The sequence below is a fragment of the Stenella coeruleoalba genome, assembly GCF_951394435.1.
Source record: "Stenella coeruleoalba genome assembly, chromosome: 16".
In the NCBI taxonomy this organism is placed as follows: domain Eukaryota; kingdom Metazoa; phylum Chordata; class Mammalia; order Artiodactyla; family Delphinidae; genus Stenella; species Stenella coeruleoalba.
In genome coordinates this window covers 59086713-59105620 of record NC_137162.1, presented here as the reverse complement: position 1 = coordinate 59105620, position 18908 = coordinate 59086713, and the positions used below count along the sequence as shown (strand labels likewise).

The window sequence follows — 18908 nt, the reverse complement described above, 5'->3', positions numbered from 1 at the left end:
TCCTTCTCAAACTCTTCCAAACAACTGCAGAGGGAGGAACACTCCCAAATTCATTCTACAAAGCCACCATCACCCTGATACCAAAACCAGAAAAAGATATCACAATAAAAGAAAATTATAGACCAATATCACTGATGAACATAGATGCAAAAATACTGAACAAAATACTAGCAAACAGAATCCAACAACATATTAAAATGATCATCAACCATGATCAAGTGGAATTTATCCCAGGAATGCAAGGATTCTTCAATATACGCAAATCATTCAATGTGATACACCATATTAACAAATTAAGGAATAAAAACCATATGATCATCTCAATAGATGCAGAAAAAGCTTTTTACAAAATTCAACACCCATTTATGATAAAAACTCCCCAGAAAATGGGCATAGAGGGAAACTACCTCAACATAATAAAGGCCATATATGACAAACCCACAGCAAACATCATACTCATTTCCACTAAGGTCAGAAACAAGACAAGGATGTCCACTCTTGCCACTCTTATTCAACATAGTTTTGGAAGTCCTAGCCACAGCAATCAGAGAAGAAAAAGAAATAAAAGGAATACAAATTGGAAAAGAAGAAGTAAAACTGTCACTGTTTGCAGATGACATGATACTATACATAGAAAACCCTAAAGATGCCACCGGAAAACTACTAGAACTAATCAATGAATTTGGTAAGGTTGCAGGATACAAAATTAATGCACAGAAATCTCTGGCATTCCTATACACTAACAACGAAAAATCAGAAAGAGAAATTAAGGAAACAATCCCATTTACCATTGCAACAAAAACAATAAAATAACTAGGTATAAACCTACCTAAGGAGGCAAAAGACCTGTATGCAGAAAACTATAAAACACTGATGAAAGAAATCAAAGATGACATAAACAGATGGAGAAATACACCATGTTCTTGGATTGGAAGAATCAACATAATGAAAATGACTATACTACCCAAAGCAATCTACAGATTCAATGCAATCTCTATCAAACTACCAATGGCATTTTTCACAGAACTAGAACAAAAAATTGCACAATTTGTATGGAAACACAAAAGACCCTGAATAGATACAGCAATCTTGAGAAAGAAAAATGGAGCTGGAGGAATCAGGCTCCTTGACTTCAAACTATTCTACAAAGCTACAGTAATCAAGATGGTATGGTACTGGCACAAAAACAGAAATACAGATCAATGGAACAGGATACAAAGCCCAGAGATAAACCCATGCACATGTGGTCACCTAATTTATGACAAAGGAGGCAAGAAAATACAATGAAGAAAAGACAGCCTCTTCAATAAGTGGTGCTGGGAAAACTGGACAGCTACATGTAAACGAATGGAATTAGAACACTACCTAACACCATACACAAAAATAAACTCCAAATGGATTAAAGACCTAAATGTAAGACCAGACACTATAAAACTCTTACAGGAAAACACAGGAAAAACACTCTTTGACATGAACCACAGCAAGATCTTTTTTGACCGACCTCCTAGAGTAATGAAACTAAAAACAAAAATAAACAAATGGGACCTAATGAAACTTAAAAGCTTTTGCACAGCAAAGGAAACCATAAACAAGATGAAAAGTCAACCCTCAGAATGGGAGAAAATATTTGCAAACAAAGCAACTGACAAAGGATTAATCTCCAAAATATACAAACAGCTCATGGAGCTCAATATCAAAAAAACAAACAACCCAATTAAAAATGCGCAGAAGACCTAAACAGACATTTCACCAAAGGAGACATACAGATGGCTGAGAGGCACATGAAAAGATGCTCAACATCACTAATTATTAGAGAAATGCAAATCAAAACTACAATGAGATATCACCTCATACCAGTCAGAATGGCCATTATCAAAAAATATAGAGGGCTTCCCTGGTGGCGCAGTGGTTGAGAGTCCGCCTGCCGAAGCAGGGGACATGGGTTCGTGCCCCGGTCTGGGAAGATCCCACATGCCGCAGAGCGGCTGGGCCCGTGAGCCATGGCCGCTGAGCCTGCGCGTCCAGAGCCTGTGCTCCGCAACGGGAGAGGCCACAACAGTGAGAGGCCTGCATACCGCAAAAAAAAAATAATATATATATATATTTGGTATAATATATATATATATTTATATATATATATATATATTATATATATATATATATATATATATATAGAAAGAGAGAGAGAGAGAGAGAGAGAGAGAGAAACAATAAAGCTGGAGAGGAGGGTGTGGTGAAAAGGGAACCCTCCTGCACTGTTGGTGGAAATGCAAATTGATACAGCCACTATGGAGAACAGTATGGAGGTTCCTTAAAAAAACTAAAAATAGAACTATCATATGACCCAGCAATCCCACTACTGGGCATATACCCTGAGAAAACCATAATTCAAAAAGAGACATGTACCACAAAGTTCACTGCAGCACTATTTACTACAGTCAGGATATGGAAGCAACCTAAATGTCCATTGACAGATGAATGGATAAAGAAGATGTGACACATATATACAATGGAATATTACTCTGCCATAGAAAGAAACGAAATTGAATTATTTGTAGCGAGGTGGATGGACCTAGAGTTTGTCATACAGAGTGAAGTAAGTCAGAAAGAGAAAAACAAATACCATATGCGAACGCATGTATATGGAATCTAAAAAAAATGGTACTGATGAACCTAGTAGCAGGACAGGAATAAAGATGCAGACCTACTACAGAATGGACTTGAGGATATAGGGAGGGGGAAGGGTAAGCTGGGACAAAGTGAGAGAGTGGCATGGACATATATACACTACCAAATGTAAAATAGATAGCTAGTGGGAAGCAGCAGCATAGCACAGGGAAATCAGCTCGGTGATTTGCGATGACCTAGAGAGGTAGGATAGGGAGGGTGGGAGGGAGGCTCAAAAGGGAGGGGATATGGGAATATATGTATGCATATGGCTGATTCACTTTGTTGTACAACAGAAACTAACACAGCATTGTGAAGCAATTATACCCCAATAAAGATGTATAAATAAAAAAACTTATCTATGTACTTGTACATAGAATAGAAAGCACAGAAAGAGATGTAGGAAGATACATGCCATAATGATAACAGTGGTTCCTTCAGTTTGAAGAGGCAATGGGCAAGTTACTGAATTGTTGGGCTAACATTTACTTCTGTAATTTTTTAAAAGGGTGGTCAGTGTCACCAGATAAAAAAAATAGGGTTAACTATACAAAGAGGATGGTGGGGTGTATGGTGTGTGAGGAATTTATTCTAACTCCTTGCCAAATATCTTTTACCAGTTGAGGAATCCAGTTGGTGAATTCTATCCAGCTAATCTAGAATTAGGGCTATCAGTGAAATCATGAGACTCAGTCTTTAGTGTGCTGAAAAACTATTGGCTGTCGAAGGAAAGAGAAGGGGGAACAGGCTCATGGAAGAGCACAAGTTTCTCAAAGCAATGTTAGTCAATATGAGATAAATTAAAATGTGGGAAATAAACCAAACCTATAATTTCATTAGGAAGAATGAATCTCTTCCATGGATTTCTCACTATAACCTACTCTAGCCCAGGATTTCAGAGATATCTGCTTCTACAGGCATTGTTCTGCTCTGCCAGATGTTAGCAATCTATGGCACTCACACCTAAAAGTGTTCATGCCTTTTTATTTCTGCTGCATATCACCCTTCCAGCCACCTTTAAGAACTTTCAGTGGCCATTAAGAGAACTGGTGGTCAGACTAGTAATGTTCCTGGTGTCATCTCTACAGGTTGGCACATAATATTCTGTCCTCGTCTCCCTAGTGAGCTGGCCACATATCTATATTCAGAAGCTCATTAAACCAGACCATAGTTAGGTTTCTGCCCACACACCCTACTCCCAACTGATCTAACATACCAGAAAAAAAAGGGATGAAACACATCTTTCAGAGAAGGTTGATTTCTAAGTTAGACGAATGGACCCCAGAACTCCTCAGCCAACTAAACAATACTGAATACTCACCACCTTCCTTCAAGCATCACAAAAAGTCTCCATGTTCGGGAGACTACATAGTTACCACCTCAATTTTCAGCTGTGAGTAAGTAAAGGATTTATTTTACTTATTTGAATACGCACTGTAAGTATATATGTGTGCTGTGAGAAGAATGTAAAAAGGATATAAAACCTATGACTACCTCAAATGTCTATGCTTGGTGTCTCATACCTGAAATTCCAATATCCCTTTATCTTCAGGCTTTGACTTGTTAAAATGCTAGTTTCTCTTAGAGAAAGCATACTTTAAACTATTCTCAGTCACATACATCTAGTGTAAAAGAGTTAGATCATTCCTTTAAAGCTTGTTTTGAGAAGGAGGGACAGGCACATTCAAGAAGGAAAAACAAAGCAGGGATACTAGACAGGATATAGAGGCAGGGGCAAGGGGAGTTCTGACCTGCTTATTTCCCAGTTTTGCCCATAGCCTACATGTCCCCTTTGTTATCTCAATTCATAATACTAAACAATAAAAAATCCGTTCCCACAAGAATGCCTCTATACCAAGGAAAGCCCTAGGAGTTATTCTTCTGAAGAAAGCAGGTGCTACTGATACTGTTCACCATATTTCTGTTCCTTCTTGCTCCCTCCAGGGCTCTCTCCAAGGTGGAAAGGAGCAAGCAGGCAAGCCATGATAGAGAACAACAACAACAAAAAAGATAAATCCAGAGATGGAGCAGATCAAACGTCTTCACATTTACATTCTGATGGAACAAAGTACAATTGTCCTCTAATTTCAAATGTGCTCAGGTTAGGCTGTTTCCCAAATAGAACTGGCAGTAAAATCCAGTTCTCCAAATCCAACGTCCTTGCGCTTACCTGAGAGGGGCTGATTCTTTGTCCAGCCACTCCTGGATACTGTGGAGTCTGCCTCCAGGATGCTACTACTGTGAGACTTTGGGATGTGACGCCAGGAAGGGGCCAACCCAGCTGATCTCTTAGCACTTGTATCCCTTCAAAACAGAAACCAGTCTAGTGAAAGCATCAGAAGGCTGATAACTAGCAACATTCCTAGGACTAAATTCCCTCCAAAACTACAACAAAAACCCCAAACATCGAACTAATATAATTAAAATACCTGCAAAACTACTTCTGAAAATTGAAATACCCACTTGTTCCCCCATCTTATCTCATCTCATTCACATTTTGTACATCTAGCAGTGTCTGGCACAAAACTTATTTAATGAATTAATAAACAAATGCTCTCATATGGATTGGCTTCCTCTTTCTTATACTTTTGTAGCATCTTCTCATGTGTAAAACTAAACAGGGTCTGATGTCAGGGAAGAGCAGTGGGAAAGTATGAGGATACAGTTATCACTCTTACAGAAGATATCACTCCTTTCAAAGCTATATACTGTTAGGAAACTTGTCTCTGAGGCAACTCAGTAAAAACAATATATGGAGATCTGAAAGTTATAAAGCAAATAGGCCCTATGGACAGGGTGCAATGACCACTATTAAACTGTCATCATTATCTTATGGAATTATGAATATCACTGGCTTCGTAAGACACAGAATGCCCAGTGATCTTAAATAAAAAAGCCTAATATAAAAGGCAAGAATAAATAAAAATTGGGTTTTCTCTCTGATTGTATAACTATGTAAGTTTTGGTTCACTAACTCATTCTTTCAATAAAAGTTATTTACTGGGCTTCCCTGGTGGCGCAGTGGTTGGGAGTCCGCCTGCCAATGCAGGGGACGCGGGTTCGTGCCCCGGTCCGGGAAGATCCCACATGCCGCGGAGTGGCTGGGCCCGTGAGCCATGGCCGCTGAGCCTGCGCGTCCGGAGCCTGTGCTCCGCAACGGGAGAGGCCACAACAGTGACAGGCCCGCGTACCGCAAAAAAAAAAAAAAAAAAAAAAAAGTTATTTACTAAACAATTATTTTATATATAATACTTTAAAAGTTGCCTCTCCTTTCTCAAATGTCTTTGCTGCTTCTCCCAGCAGAGGGTACTGTTGCCATAGAAAGTTGATCGAGCACATTTTGCTTGCCCACAAGATGGTAATAAAGTCCATCTCTTCACTTGTCTGAGTTTAAAAGCCTCTTGCTGGCTCACATTTCTACAAGGGACAATGTAGCTATTCAAAGGTCAAACAATACCTGCAGACATTCGAGCTCTCAGGCAGGGCTGCATCCAGGCTGACAGGGCTGCTGCTGTTCCTCTCACTGCTCTCATAGCCAGATTCCATTCGCTGGATTAGGCGAGGGTGCTGCTCTAAAAGGTGACAGCCTGGCCGTAATGGGCCCCAGATCTTGTACTGGGGTCTTGGTCCGCCAGTCTTAATGTCGTAAGCAGGTGGCTTGCTTAATTCGTCTGGTGTAAATTCTTTAGCTATCTCAATGAAAGAACAAGTATGGAAAAGGAGGTAGATTTAGCATCTGCCTCAAATCAAGATATAACTAACCCTTCCCTCTAGCTACTCATTCACTGAACTCATATCCCCAAAAGGCGACCCATGAGGGTAAAATTTTTACCCTTCAAGGTAAAAATGCACCTCGCCAAGTCTACCAGAAAACCCAGGTTTTTTTAAAAATACAAAAATCAACTTTATTCAAAAGCTCAATTCTTCCCTAATTATCTCCTTACCTGAATCCTCAGAAAAGGGGCTAAGCTGCGTATAGCCAGCGTGCTTCCTTTTTTCCTTACTAAAGATACTGTCAATATTGAGAGACTCCCGTTTGGGTCTCCATGTTGGACGATACTTGCTAGAAGAACTGGATTTTGACTCACTGCTGGTACTCTCTACTTCCCAGTCACGAGAGTGTAAAGGCAGGTTCCGAGGAGGTTTTTTGTCAGTCTGGTCTCCTCCCCTCCCCCCACAGGGAGATCCTAGGTTGGTCTGAGAAACCAGGGATGGTCTGTTATGGATAATATTGCTGACTGTCTCTTTAAAATCCCTTAGCCTGTTGGTGCTGCTGGATGATTTGGAGGCATTCCTAGGAGCCTGCTTCTCTTTCAGTGTTTCTCCTAAAAACACAAAGGATGAAACAACTGTAAATGTTTAAAGTCATCACGGGCACCCAGACCCCAGAGTCAAAAAAGAATGAAAGGCCTTTGAGCAGACAGGAGAAGCCACAGTTGGAGTGTGAGTGTGACAGAGTGAGTAAAGAAAGAGAAACTATGCAGGGGGGCTTGCCTTCACTGTGGTACCCTGAGGCCTGAAGCTCATCGCCTTTCCTCCTGACCCGGCCAGAGCTCCTCTTGCGCTCTATCAGTGACCCTTTCTTGGATGGGAGTTTCTGATTACATTCACTATCAGTCAGGTGTCCTGAAAAAAACAAGGAAATGGGGGTAAGCTGGTATCTGAGACTGACCTCCATCCTTTAGAGAACCTACTCTCCCTTTGGGATTCATGGCAGTCCCACAAACTTAGTGGATCGGAAGCTGTAGAGGCCAAGACTATGTGATTTAAGTGTAGCAGGAATCTCTCAATAGATAAAGGCAAAAAGCTCAAGTATTTAGTGGGAACTTCCAAATTTACAATGTCTCCTGAGCAATTACCAATCTCGATCCCACTCATAATCCTTCCCAGTGACCCAGAAGGACACATTACTTGGTAGTTTTTAAAAGGCAAAAGTTTTAAAGATTATATAAGAATATCATGGTAGCAACACATACCGAGTGAAGTTTAATTTTTATTACATCTGGTATTATCCTAGGTGCCCCAGCCTTTGCCCACAAGAGCTCTGATCGTATATGGCTTTAAGACCCAGTTCTAAACATTCCTTAAATGTGAATCATTCCAAAGGACATCTGAACTTTGAATAATTCTCATTCCCAGCCATAACCCATGCTTTACCAAACTTGACTTCGCCCAGAGATTACACTTCATAGCTTCTCAATACTAATCACTGGGAAACCCAGGAGATCTGGGCTCTTTTATGTAACTTGCCATACTTCACGCCCACAGTATGTGAATGTATAAGTGTGATCTGACAACAGCAAAGGTCAGATTCTAAAGGATATAATCATCTAAGCTGCTGGAAGCCAAAGGTGAATTAAGCAACTGAATTAAATTGGAATATAGGCTTATAGGAAATCCCCTAGGGTTCTCAAACATCTGAGAGCTAACAGAAATTTGCTTCCATATGTTAGTTATGAAAATCCTTGTACATATTCAGGTATGATATGCAATGATATGGCTACATATTTTCAATTACCAACGCAATCTCTTATTGCTTTTATCTAATCATTTGCTATCTCTGGGCCCATAAGAAAGACTTATCAGTTGGAACAACGAAATCCACAAATGTAAAATCCAATGGGCATGCTCCTCCACCCCCAGCCATTCACAAACCCTTAAAATAAACCTGACTCTCCTTATTTATCCTGTGACTTGGTTTCTCCCTGTTTCACAGTTTCAGAAATACAATCTAAAAAAATCACACTTTGCAGTAGTCACCTATGCAATAGTCATCAAAAGAAATCCAATATGAATCCAACCAAACCACTAGATCCAACTACCAATTCATAAAAAATATAGAGGAGAGAGAAACACGCTACAGTTTACCATACAGACACAATCAGCAAAACTTAAAATGTGGGAAAACTACAGCACAAACTACCTAGTTCTTCAACAATAAATAGAAAGGAAGAAACAGAGGCAAAACCTACAGATTAAAGGAAATGTAAAAGACTTATTAACCCATCACAATGTGTAGACCTCATTTGGATTCTGAGTCAAAAACAAACCAACCATTAAAAAATATGACATTTATGAGATAATAGGATATTTGAATGCTCATTGGTTAAGAAGTTATTAATTTTAAAAATGATTCTTTTAGAGATATATACTAAAATATTTATGGAAAAGGTGATATAATGTCTGGGATTTGCTTCAAAATAATCCATGAGTAGGGGAAGTGGGCAGAGGTACAGATAAAACTAGACTGACCATGAGTTATAATTATTGAAACTAGGTGATGGGTACATGAAGGGGCTGTATACTATTCTGTATGCTTTTGAATATGTTTGAAATTCTCTCTCTTTTTTTTTAAAGGGCATGCACAGGATGTAAACCACCAATCTGAAGCCATGGGATCACTAATTCCCAAGTCTCTAAGAGTATGGGCACTGTCCTATGCCTTAGGTGATGAACTTTTCATCTCAGCAGTCAGTCACTTACTGTTCTTACTTTAGTGCCCTGTAATGATTTCTTCCACTAACACAGGCACAATCTTCTGTAGATTAACAGAACAATTCAAGAATGTTCTCTGCATGGAACTCACAATAACAAACAGGCTAGCTTTCCATCCTTTTATTTCTCTGTCCTTCAGGAAGCCCAGCAAGGTGATGAGCAGGTTTCCCCATCCATAAATATGCCCCTTCTCTCAAAACCCTTCAGGGCTTTGAAACAAAGCCTGGCATGAGAAGGAAATGAGGTGCAAGACCACAAGGTTTAATGGGGCACTATGAGAATGACAGGGATCAAGAGCACAGCAGGAAAAAAGCCTTCAGAAAAAGATTTCAGAATAAATAATCACATTACAATTGTCCTTACTGATAGGCTGCTGTTGACGGGAACATCATCATTCATTCAGAAGTGAGTTGCTTTCTTTCATCCTTCTCAATTACCCAAGTTCTGTGCATTTCCCCCTTTGCATGACAAACATTTCTGACTTGCCCCAGTTTCTTTTTCTTGGGAGACCCTCTATGCAGAACTGAATCAGGCAAGCAGGGTCCACTGTATAAGTCCCTACCTGTGTCCCGACTGCTCTGAGACGTGGAATCGTTCTCCACATTATAGATGACTGTTCCCTGAGAATCAGAAGAGAAGTGACTGACCACAGACTCATGGTGGGAGTGTTTGTAGGGATAGCTCTCCGTTGAGGAATCTGTTCGAGTATCACTTGAGATGGAGGGCTCCCTCCCTGAGGGAAGGAGGAGACATGCAAAGGTGAGGAAAGAGAGGACAGTGATAGAGAGGCGGCGAAGAGATGGATGGCAACAAAGGTTCACAAGGTAAGAACTTCCTAAATGGAAGGGTGAGAAGGATATACCAGAGCCGTTCTTCCCAACACCCAACTTCAGATAACCCAGACACACAATTCCTCCCACTCCTGCCCCTACCTTGCTGAAGCCCTCCCTTTGCCTGCCATTGTGAAAAACTGTGGGGCTTTTAGAAAACCTACAGGGGGAAAAGTAGAAGAAAGGAAAAAGTTGTGAAAAGTAAGATCTACTTAGATGGCAAATCCCAGGCCAACCTGGCACACATAACCTGTTGTTTCCCTATCCCTTGTTTCCCTATCCCATAATTTTTCTCCTATACTGCCAGAAAAGTCACTTTTAAAAATTTAAAAGCATTTTTAATATCTATGAGACATTATGGGGCAGTTATTTATACTTTGGTGTGAATTAGTTCAATTAGACTACTTTCCTCTGAACACCTAGCTGAGATAAGCACAACAGTGTAAATGGGTGTTTGACTGAAGGGAGAAGCAGCAGAGCAGGTCTGGGTGGGGCACAAGGGTGGGAAGAACAGACCAAACAGGAGGGAGGTACAAAAGGGAGGGGAAAAGATTCCAAGGATAAGTATCTTCTCTTTCATTATACTCAGGGCCAGCCAGCCTTAGATCCAGAAGAGGAAAAGAACATTACTTTTTCCTCCTTTTAGGAATCAAGCCAAAACCATTAGGGTTGTATTTCTATTACAGGATGAGTTTCTGAGGGATAGCCTGAGACTTTAGTAATAAAGCTGCAACTGTTTCTACAGGAAAACATGATTTAAGTTCCAAATAACTGAATTAGAAGTGAACAGCTGATTCATAAGCTAAGGAATATTGCTACCAGACTTGGCATTTTAAAACAAAAATCTCTCATCCCAAACAAAATGACGAGCTTTGTAGTAACTCATATCATTTTCTGGGTCTTAACAACTCAAGTCACTGTTAAATTGCTAGTAAGAATGAGTCATCTTAGCAATATTAGAAGGTTAAATAGTGAGGTTTCCCTCACAAACTTAATACCTCATAAGTTCCTTCTAAATGAACATAATTGAACATAATTTGAACATAATTTCCGTCTCATTTTGAGAAATGAACATAATTTCATTCTCATTTTTGAAACGGGGCCAGGTGATCTAGACAATATATTCCTAAACACTGAAGGAAACAAAGCCTGACACAACTTGGGCTTCAGCATGAGTTGGCACTTCTTTCTTATTTCTGATGAATCCTCTTTCTCCAAGCTAGGTTAAGTGCTAGGCTCATGACTGTGAGACCCTACTGTCCAGTCATCACATTGGAGTGGGGAGGGAGAAGTAAAGAGCTAGGCTGCTCACCTGAATCTTCACTATCGTAGCATGTCCCGCTGTACGACTGGAACTCAACTTGGGGGGGCAGGTCCTGGGTGGACACTGGGGTACCCTGGGGGTCTGCATAAAGCAGCAGCAAAGGCTGATAATGTCCCTTGATGCATTTGGTCACCACATCCTTCCATTTGGGCCCAATCTGAACCAGAAACAACCAGAAAAAGCATGAAAATTATACTTCATATCCATAATTCAACACATATGTTTCTACTCTATTTTTCTAAAGAAAATAAAAGAGATGAAAAGACAAGAACTGGGTAAAGAAACAACAAAAGAGATCTTGGACCTAAACTTAATGAATTTTTTTTTTTTTTTAATTTTTGGCTGCGCCATGTGGCATGTAGGATCTTAGTTCCCCAACCAGGGATCAAACCCACATCCTCTGCAGTGGAAGTGTGGAGTCTTAACCACTGGACCTTCAGGGAAGTCCCAATTAATTTTTTTTTTTTTTTTTTTGCGGTACGCGGGCCTCTCACTGTTGTGGCCTCTCCCGTTGCGGAGCACAGGCTCCGGACGTGCAAGCTCAGCGGCCATGGCTCACGGGCCTAGCCACTCCGCAGCATGTGGGATCTTCCCGGACCGGGGCACGAACCCGTGTCGCCTGCATCGGCAGGCGGACTCTCAACCACTGCGCCACCAGGGAAGCCCCCAATGAATTTTTTGTTAAGTCTTTTTTAATGAAATCCTTTTAGAAAGCACTAAAACCCTATAAGAGATAGGAATGATGAATAAAATTACTTTTATTCCTGTGAAACATCAATTCAATTATGAATAAAAGTTCTCAAGGCTGAATATGCTATGTGAGGGGACTTCAGTTGACTTGGTGATCAATTTCTTTTCACAGACATCAAATAAAAGCCCTTGCTTGAAATTTGCATTTCTATAATTCTCTCCTAAATATTAAAATCACCTTCACGAAGCTAAAGAGCAGACAGAAACCCTCTCACAGACTGCCTAAAAATAAGTGACATTCCGTCTCAGAGTTCACACAAGGCAGGACATAAAATGTCAAACTGCTTAGAATATACAGCTGAACCTCTCAGCCTTAGCTTTGTGCTGGATTCAGCGCTGCCATGGCAGTGGAAAAAAGTGGCAGAAGAGCCATGGAAACAACAATCCAATCAAATCCCCAAACTCACTCTCTTTTAAGTTTGATCCAGTCACATTCTTAGATGGTGTGTTCTTGGAGTCAGACCACTGGCACAGTGTTTATTTCATAATAGACGTTCAGTAAATTTATAACTGAATTATCATTTTAACTGAAACATTTATATACTTTTTACATACAAATCCGATTTAATATTTTATAAGGCAGGTATTATTTTTCAAATGAAAAACCTAAAGCTCAAAGAATTTACATAAGTTGCCCAAGATTACAACAGTAAAAAAGAGATGGAGAAGAGAATCAGGGAATTAACAAAGACTTTACTATTTGTAGAGGACACTACATAAGGCCCATGGGTTGGTGTAGATTATAGTCAGCAGTCTCCTAGCTGCTAATCTTATCACAAAAGGCTTCCTAACTCACACAGATCACCTAAACTACTTCAGCCACACACTCTGTGGTTTAGATAGTACCAAATTTCCAGCTTTAAATATCATTATAGCCTTATTTTCTCTACACTATCCCCAAAATACGTTAATCCGTGATAGAGTACTTCAGGGAGATAACAATCAGAGAATAATTTACAGCAGCCCTGGGACAAAGTATGACCCACTGTTAATTACAAGATTTGGAATTCTGAACTCTGTGCTAAGCTTATAACCTAATTTGAGGCATTAGATTGTTCTCGCTCAAATCAACGAATTAACACATTTTTTGAAAAGCCCTTTCAACTATAAATTCAGAATGGTTCTGAATGCTGGTGAGGTGATTCCGAGAAAATAACAGAAGATAAATTGATCCTGTCCTCAAGGAACTTGGTCTGTTGGGGAAGACAAGACTGACACTCTCATAAATTCAATAGATAGGCAGACAGACATTAAAATTATGAAAATGAAACACTGAAGACAAGTAACTGTCCACAGTTTTTTGTTCCATTCACCAAACACGTCAAGAAGGACTTGAATATTCCTACCTCCTTGACGTGAGCATCATCAAAATACATCCATTTGCGGATCTTTGTTTGGAAAAAGAATGTAGAATAATGTTTGCCGTAGTAACAGATCATTCCTACTAAGTACAGTTCAGACTGCTTGGCCCGGTCATCTGTTACTCTGAAAAACAGCTGTGGGGAAAGAGGAGAAAGGAAAGAACAGTCACATACTCAGCCCTCTCACATCATCTCTCAGCAGACTCCATCATTTCTTAATTAAGGTACTGACTTGCTTCTCCTTTTGCTAATCCATATTAATCATCAGAAATGAACCTAAAAAGGCAAAATTTTAGCGAAATGTCAGAGAGATAGTGGCCAAACTGGTAATGTGGTGATGTTTCTTCATAACTTTTATTTTATTTATTTATTCATTCATTCATTCATTCAAATTGCAGCAAGCGGGGGCTACTCTTCGTTGCAGTGTGTGGGTTTCTCATTGCGGTGGCTTCTCTTGTGGAGCATGAGCTCTAGGCGCGTGAGCTTCAGTAGTTGTGGCATGCAGGCTCCAGAGTGCAGGCTCAGTAGTTGTGGCGCACGGGCTTAGTTACTCCGCAGCATGTGGGATCTTCCTGGACCAGGGAACGAACCCGTGTCCCCTGCATTGGCAGGCGGATTCTTAACCACTGTGCCACCAGGGAAGTCCTCTTCATACCTTTTAATAATATTTTCTTGCTGGGGCCTATTCTAATATGAGCCAGGAATGTTAAAAAAACATAAAAACAAAACATTCTCAAGTTTCAAAGGTTATTTATCAGCTGGTGCCACAAATATAAATTTCCTGTTGAGACACTAAGTAGAAGGTAAGAAAGCCCTTAGGGGGAGCAATCCCACCATACTGGTTACCAACATTTCAATTCCTAGATATCTAGCACTGTCCTAGGTGTTAAGAGACATACAAAATACAAGGACTCTTGCCTTGAGGAATCTGTTTGGTTGAAAAATCAATCATAAAAATAAAGCTAGAATAGAACAGAATATGTAGGCTATAGAAATTTAGAAAAACGATCTTTTATTGTGCATAGCCTACTATGTCAGAGACTCCTTGGCAAGGAGACCTAAAGTAAGATCCCAGTATTCTCAACCATGGCTTAATGACATTAAAAAACAACAAGGGATCTCCTTAGTCACAGGACCATCCCAGAGGGAAACCAGCAGAAAGAAAAACACAGACTTTCTGACTGAAGGAAAACTCTGGCTGTACCTATACTAGGGTACGCCGCTGATAAGGTAAACAGCCCGTGTCTGAAGTCTGTTTCCACTAGAATTCTCTTCCAAGCCACTTCATTACCTTCTCAGCAGATGTTGGTTCCTACCATGAATTTAATATTCTAGGACTCATGTCATCAACTTCTACCTTCTTCTCCCATAGCAGAACTAGTCAGGACTGCTCACTTCTTTGACCTTACTACCTCCTATGGTTGAATACACTTCCCTATTCTACACTGGTATTAACTAATGATAAGTAGAGCATATGATAACTCTATGAATTACTTGATTTTTAACAGTAGCTAAGCTCTGCCCATTCTGTCTTTCAAGGCCAAGATCATCCCATATCTTCCCAAAAGCCTTGTTTTTGAGTGTACAGATACACACAATATATTTTTTCAAAACCCTTTAATATTTGTCATTTAGGATATACCTTTGTGTTCAGAGTTCACTGCCCTTGAGCAATAGTAAGTTAGAAGAACTCCAAGTAAGAGATAAAGGTAACTAACACTCACGTCACCCAGCTTAAGGCAGGTGCCCAGGCTGTGAATGACATCCTCTGCCAAGTCTGAGTGGTCCGAGTCCCATACCAGCCCAATTGTGATAATCTGTGGAGCGTTCATCAACACACGGCGAATCCGAATCCTCTCTCCACAGTTGCTCTGAAATACATATATAATGCTAGTGAGAAATGTTGCCCACCGACTCTGCCTCAATTCCACTAATCTCAGTGTTTCCCTCCCCACTCTGAACCCCACCCCTCACTTAACTCACCGGGCAGTTCCGCAGATCCCCCATGGTGCTGGCATTCTGCAGCAGCTCACCAAACATGCTTGGTGAGGGTTTTTCTCGTCTTTCCAGCATACAAATAGCCTGATTGCTTCGAGATGGGGAATTGAAGGGGGATGATGTTGGGAGTTGTACAGGGTTATAGCTAAATCATTCATGCAAATTCCTAACTCACATGTTTGACTTTCTTCCTCTGCCCACTACGCCAAAGCCCCTCATCCTGACCAGCCTCAGTATCCCACAGAGTAAGTGTGCCTGCCTGTCCCTAAATCCAAAGCTCATAGAATCCCCATTCCTCCTCCCACTCTGCTGGCCAGAACCTGAGACTAAGAAAAGGGGACAGATGGGAGAGGAAAGAAGGAAAACAAGGTTATTTTTAAATTACTGTTCTGAGTTCCTACAATACAGCAAATACTCAGCAATAAGGATACAAGCTATTTGGGTACCTTGAGTTAAAACCCAGTCAACTGAAGGACTGCCTAAGTATACAAACAGAGAACCCTATAAGACTCACCAAAGGGAAGTAGTGGAGATATAATGCACCATCTGGATGAAAGGCAGCGGATCAGAAGTGGCGCCACAGCTAGTACATACACACTAAGCCCAGGGAGAAAAAAGCAAAACCAGCAGCCACAGTCATTAACTGTTTTGGCACCCATTTGACATCCTACATCCTAGGATAAAGTGTTCTTGAAGAAAAGGTCTAAGAAGTGATGGGAATAGAAATAAGGTTCACCTGCTCAAACAACGTCATTGCAAATTTCTGGTGGGAGATGCAGTGTTGGGCAGTGCATATGTCCTCTTTGGTTTCATCAGCAATGTGGAAGTGAATCCTCATCAGGAGGTTTTCCTAATAGGGAAGGACAAAAAGCAGTACGTAGACAATATTTAACAAACAAAAGTACAAATTTGTTGGCAGTTTACTCAGAGAAACAGCAATCCTCCTTGAAGGGAGGAATACCTCTGATTTTTTTTTTAATTTTTAATTTGAAATAATTATAAATTCACAGAAAGTTTCAAAAAAATTATACAGGAGGTCCATGTACCCTTCACCCAGTTTCCTCCACAGGTGACATGTTACTTAACTATAATACAATATCCAAACCAGCAAATGGACATCAATAAAATCCAGAATTTATTCAGATTTCACCAGTTTTACATACATTCATTCGTGTGTATGTGTAGCTCCATGCAATTTTATCACATGTATAGTCATGTAAACACTCCCACAATTAAGATATAAAACTCTTTCATCACCACAAAGCTCCCTTCTGCTATTCCTTTAACACTTTACCCACTCAATTCCAAACCTAACCCTTAGCAACCACTAACAGGTTGTCCCATCTCTATAATTTTATTATTTCAAGAATGTTAAATAAATGAGATCATATAGTATATAACCTAGTGATACTGCGTTTTTCACTCATCATTACTCCCTTTAGATCATTCAACTTGTTACATAAATCAACAGTTCATTCCTTTTTATTGCTGCACAGTATTCCCTGATATAGAAGTACCCCAGTTTGTTTCACCATCTACCCATTAAAAGCATCTGGGCTTTTTTACTTTGGGGCTATCACAAATAAAGCTTCTCTGAACATTCATGTACAGGTTTTTGTATGAACATATGTTTTCATCTCTCTGGGATTCACGTACAGGAATCTAACTGCTGAATCATATGGTAGTTTGCAAGTTTAGTTTTTTAAGAAACTGCCAAAGTGTTTTCCAGAGTGGCTATACCATTGTTCATTCCTACCAGCAATAAATCAGTGATCCAGTTTCTCAGGGGCACCCCTGATTTTGGCCTATATTTTACCCTATAATAGGATGTATATCACTCAGATTGTTTAATGGTTGCATAGAGTCTTTTGAAGGTTGATGAATAGAACCCAGAGTTGAGAAGAGTGAGCGTCCTCTACTAAAAGTCACTGGGAGCAAAGTAGCCATCTACATAGCACATCACACTTGTGCTAAGGACTCAGCTATTCTCTGTTTAATTATCTTTACTATGCAGGAGCTCTCAAACTGTGGTCCCCAGACCAGCAGCATCAGTGTTAGCATCACCTAGGAACTTGTTAAGAGATATTCTTGGGACCCATTCCAGACATACTGAAACAGAAACTCAAGGGAGTTGAGCCCAGAAATTTGTATTTGAATGGGCCTTGTCTCCTCTGAAGGTGAGAGCTACTGTTCTGTGCAATGGCAAGCACAAAACTACCCTAAGCCTGAAGGAAAAAGAATAAACCCACTAGGCAATTCATACTTTATTAGCAGAAACAACTTATAGAAACTAGGGAAATTCCTAGTTATAACTGTAGAGACCAGGAGCACAGTAAAGTAGCCAGTCCCTGATGGAGACCATCCACAGTCTCACCCCATATCAAAGAGGGCCAGAGGCCAGCACTTACAAAGCACTCCGCAGCATCGTCCATAATTCCCAGCTGGAAACGCTGTTCATCCTGAAAAGTCTTTGCCAGAGCACTGCGGAGAGTGTCAGATGGAAGCACTTTTTCAGTACTGCACTGAAACTGGTTAAAGATTCCCTGTAGGGAAGAGGTTAGACAAGGGGAAAAGCACAATGCTGTTACTGAGCTTCGAGGCATCCCAGTCTGTCATCCTAGGATCTCCATGCTTACAGCTATGGAGCCAAATGTACTTTGAATGTGTTGATATGCTTGCAGTTAGTTACAAAAAAGTAAAAAAAAACGAGACTCATAATAAAGGGCATGATATGTGCTAATAAGGATCCTTGCTCTTCCATCTGAGTGTGACACCATCAAGGACTCATTAGGAGAGACCGTTGTCATGAATTAATGCAATGCAGTTACGTCTGATTTCCTCTGATATAGAAAGAGGTAGATGGTCTACAATAAATAAAGATAAATTATATGTCACTGAATTGGTAAATTATTCTCTGGGGGCTCATCGTATGAAACTTGGCCCCTTCTTTTAAATTGTTTAGCTACTATAAAACTACCCAAAAGTAAAAAGAATAATATAACAAATACCTACGTGTCTAACACTAAGAAATAAACATTCTATCATGTTTACTTCCAATCTACAGATAAAGCTAAAGTCCCCTTTAAGACCAGCCACTCACTATGAGTTTGTTGCACAATCTTCTGTTTATAATACTTTTACATATATTTGTATGTGTGTATATATGTGTGTGTGTATGTATATAACCCTCAATAATACATAGTATGCTTGTGTGTATGTGTCTTTCATGTAAAAAGTATCACACTGAATTTTACTTTTTTAAAAAATTCAGCATTCTTTTTGAGGTTAGTCATATATTTCATCCTTTTCCCCTGCTGTATAGTATTATATCATGTTACTACATCACATCTATTTATCCATTTGTATAGTATTATATCATGTTACTATATCACATCTATTTATCCATTTCTTTATTGACAGATATTTTAACAGTCTCCAATTTTTTGCTATTGTAAAGAGGCTATGCCAGCTTAAACTTCTACC

At 40.0% G+C, this 18908-nt stretch overlaps 1 protein-coding gene across 8 annotated transcripts in view; it reads right to left on the bottom strand.

Moving 5' to 3' along the window:
- The window catches only part of USP54 (ubiquitin specific peptidase 54), a 146978-nt gene that overhangs the window by 27923 nt on the left and 100147 nt on the right, over positions 1-18908 (bottom strand). For 6 of the 8 annotated variants that reach the window (XM_079899601.1, XM_079899606.1, XM_079899608.1 and 3 more), the window contains 12 exons: positions 17834-17968; positions 16162-16275; positions 15940-16022; positions 15411-15516; positions 15152-15298; positions 13413-13562; positions 11305-11473; positions 9725-9895; positions 7162-7293; positions 6612-6992; positions 6125-6356; positions 4838-4971 (listed from right to left, as the gene is read on the bottom strand). In XM_079899601.1, coding sequence (XP_079755727.1) covers positions 4838-4971; positions 6125-6356; positions 6612-6992; positions 7162-7293; positions 9725-9895; positions 11305-11473; positions 13413-13562; positions 15152-15298; positions 15411-15516; positions 15940-16022; positions 16162-16275; positions 17834-17968 — 1954 coding nt within the window. The remainder of the gene's footprint in view (positions 1-4837; positions 4972-6124; positions 6357-6611; positions 6993-7161; positions 7294-9724; positions 9896-11304; positions 11474-13412; positions 13563-15151; positions 15299-15410; positions 15517-15939; positions 16023-16161; positions 16276-17833; positions 17969-18908) is intronic. The other 2 variants (XM_079899605.1, XM_079899607.1) reach the window with 1 other exon arrangement.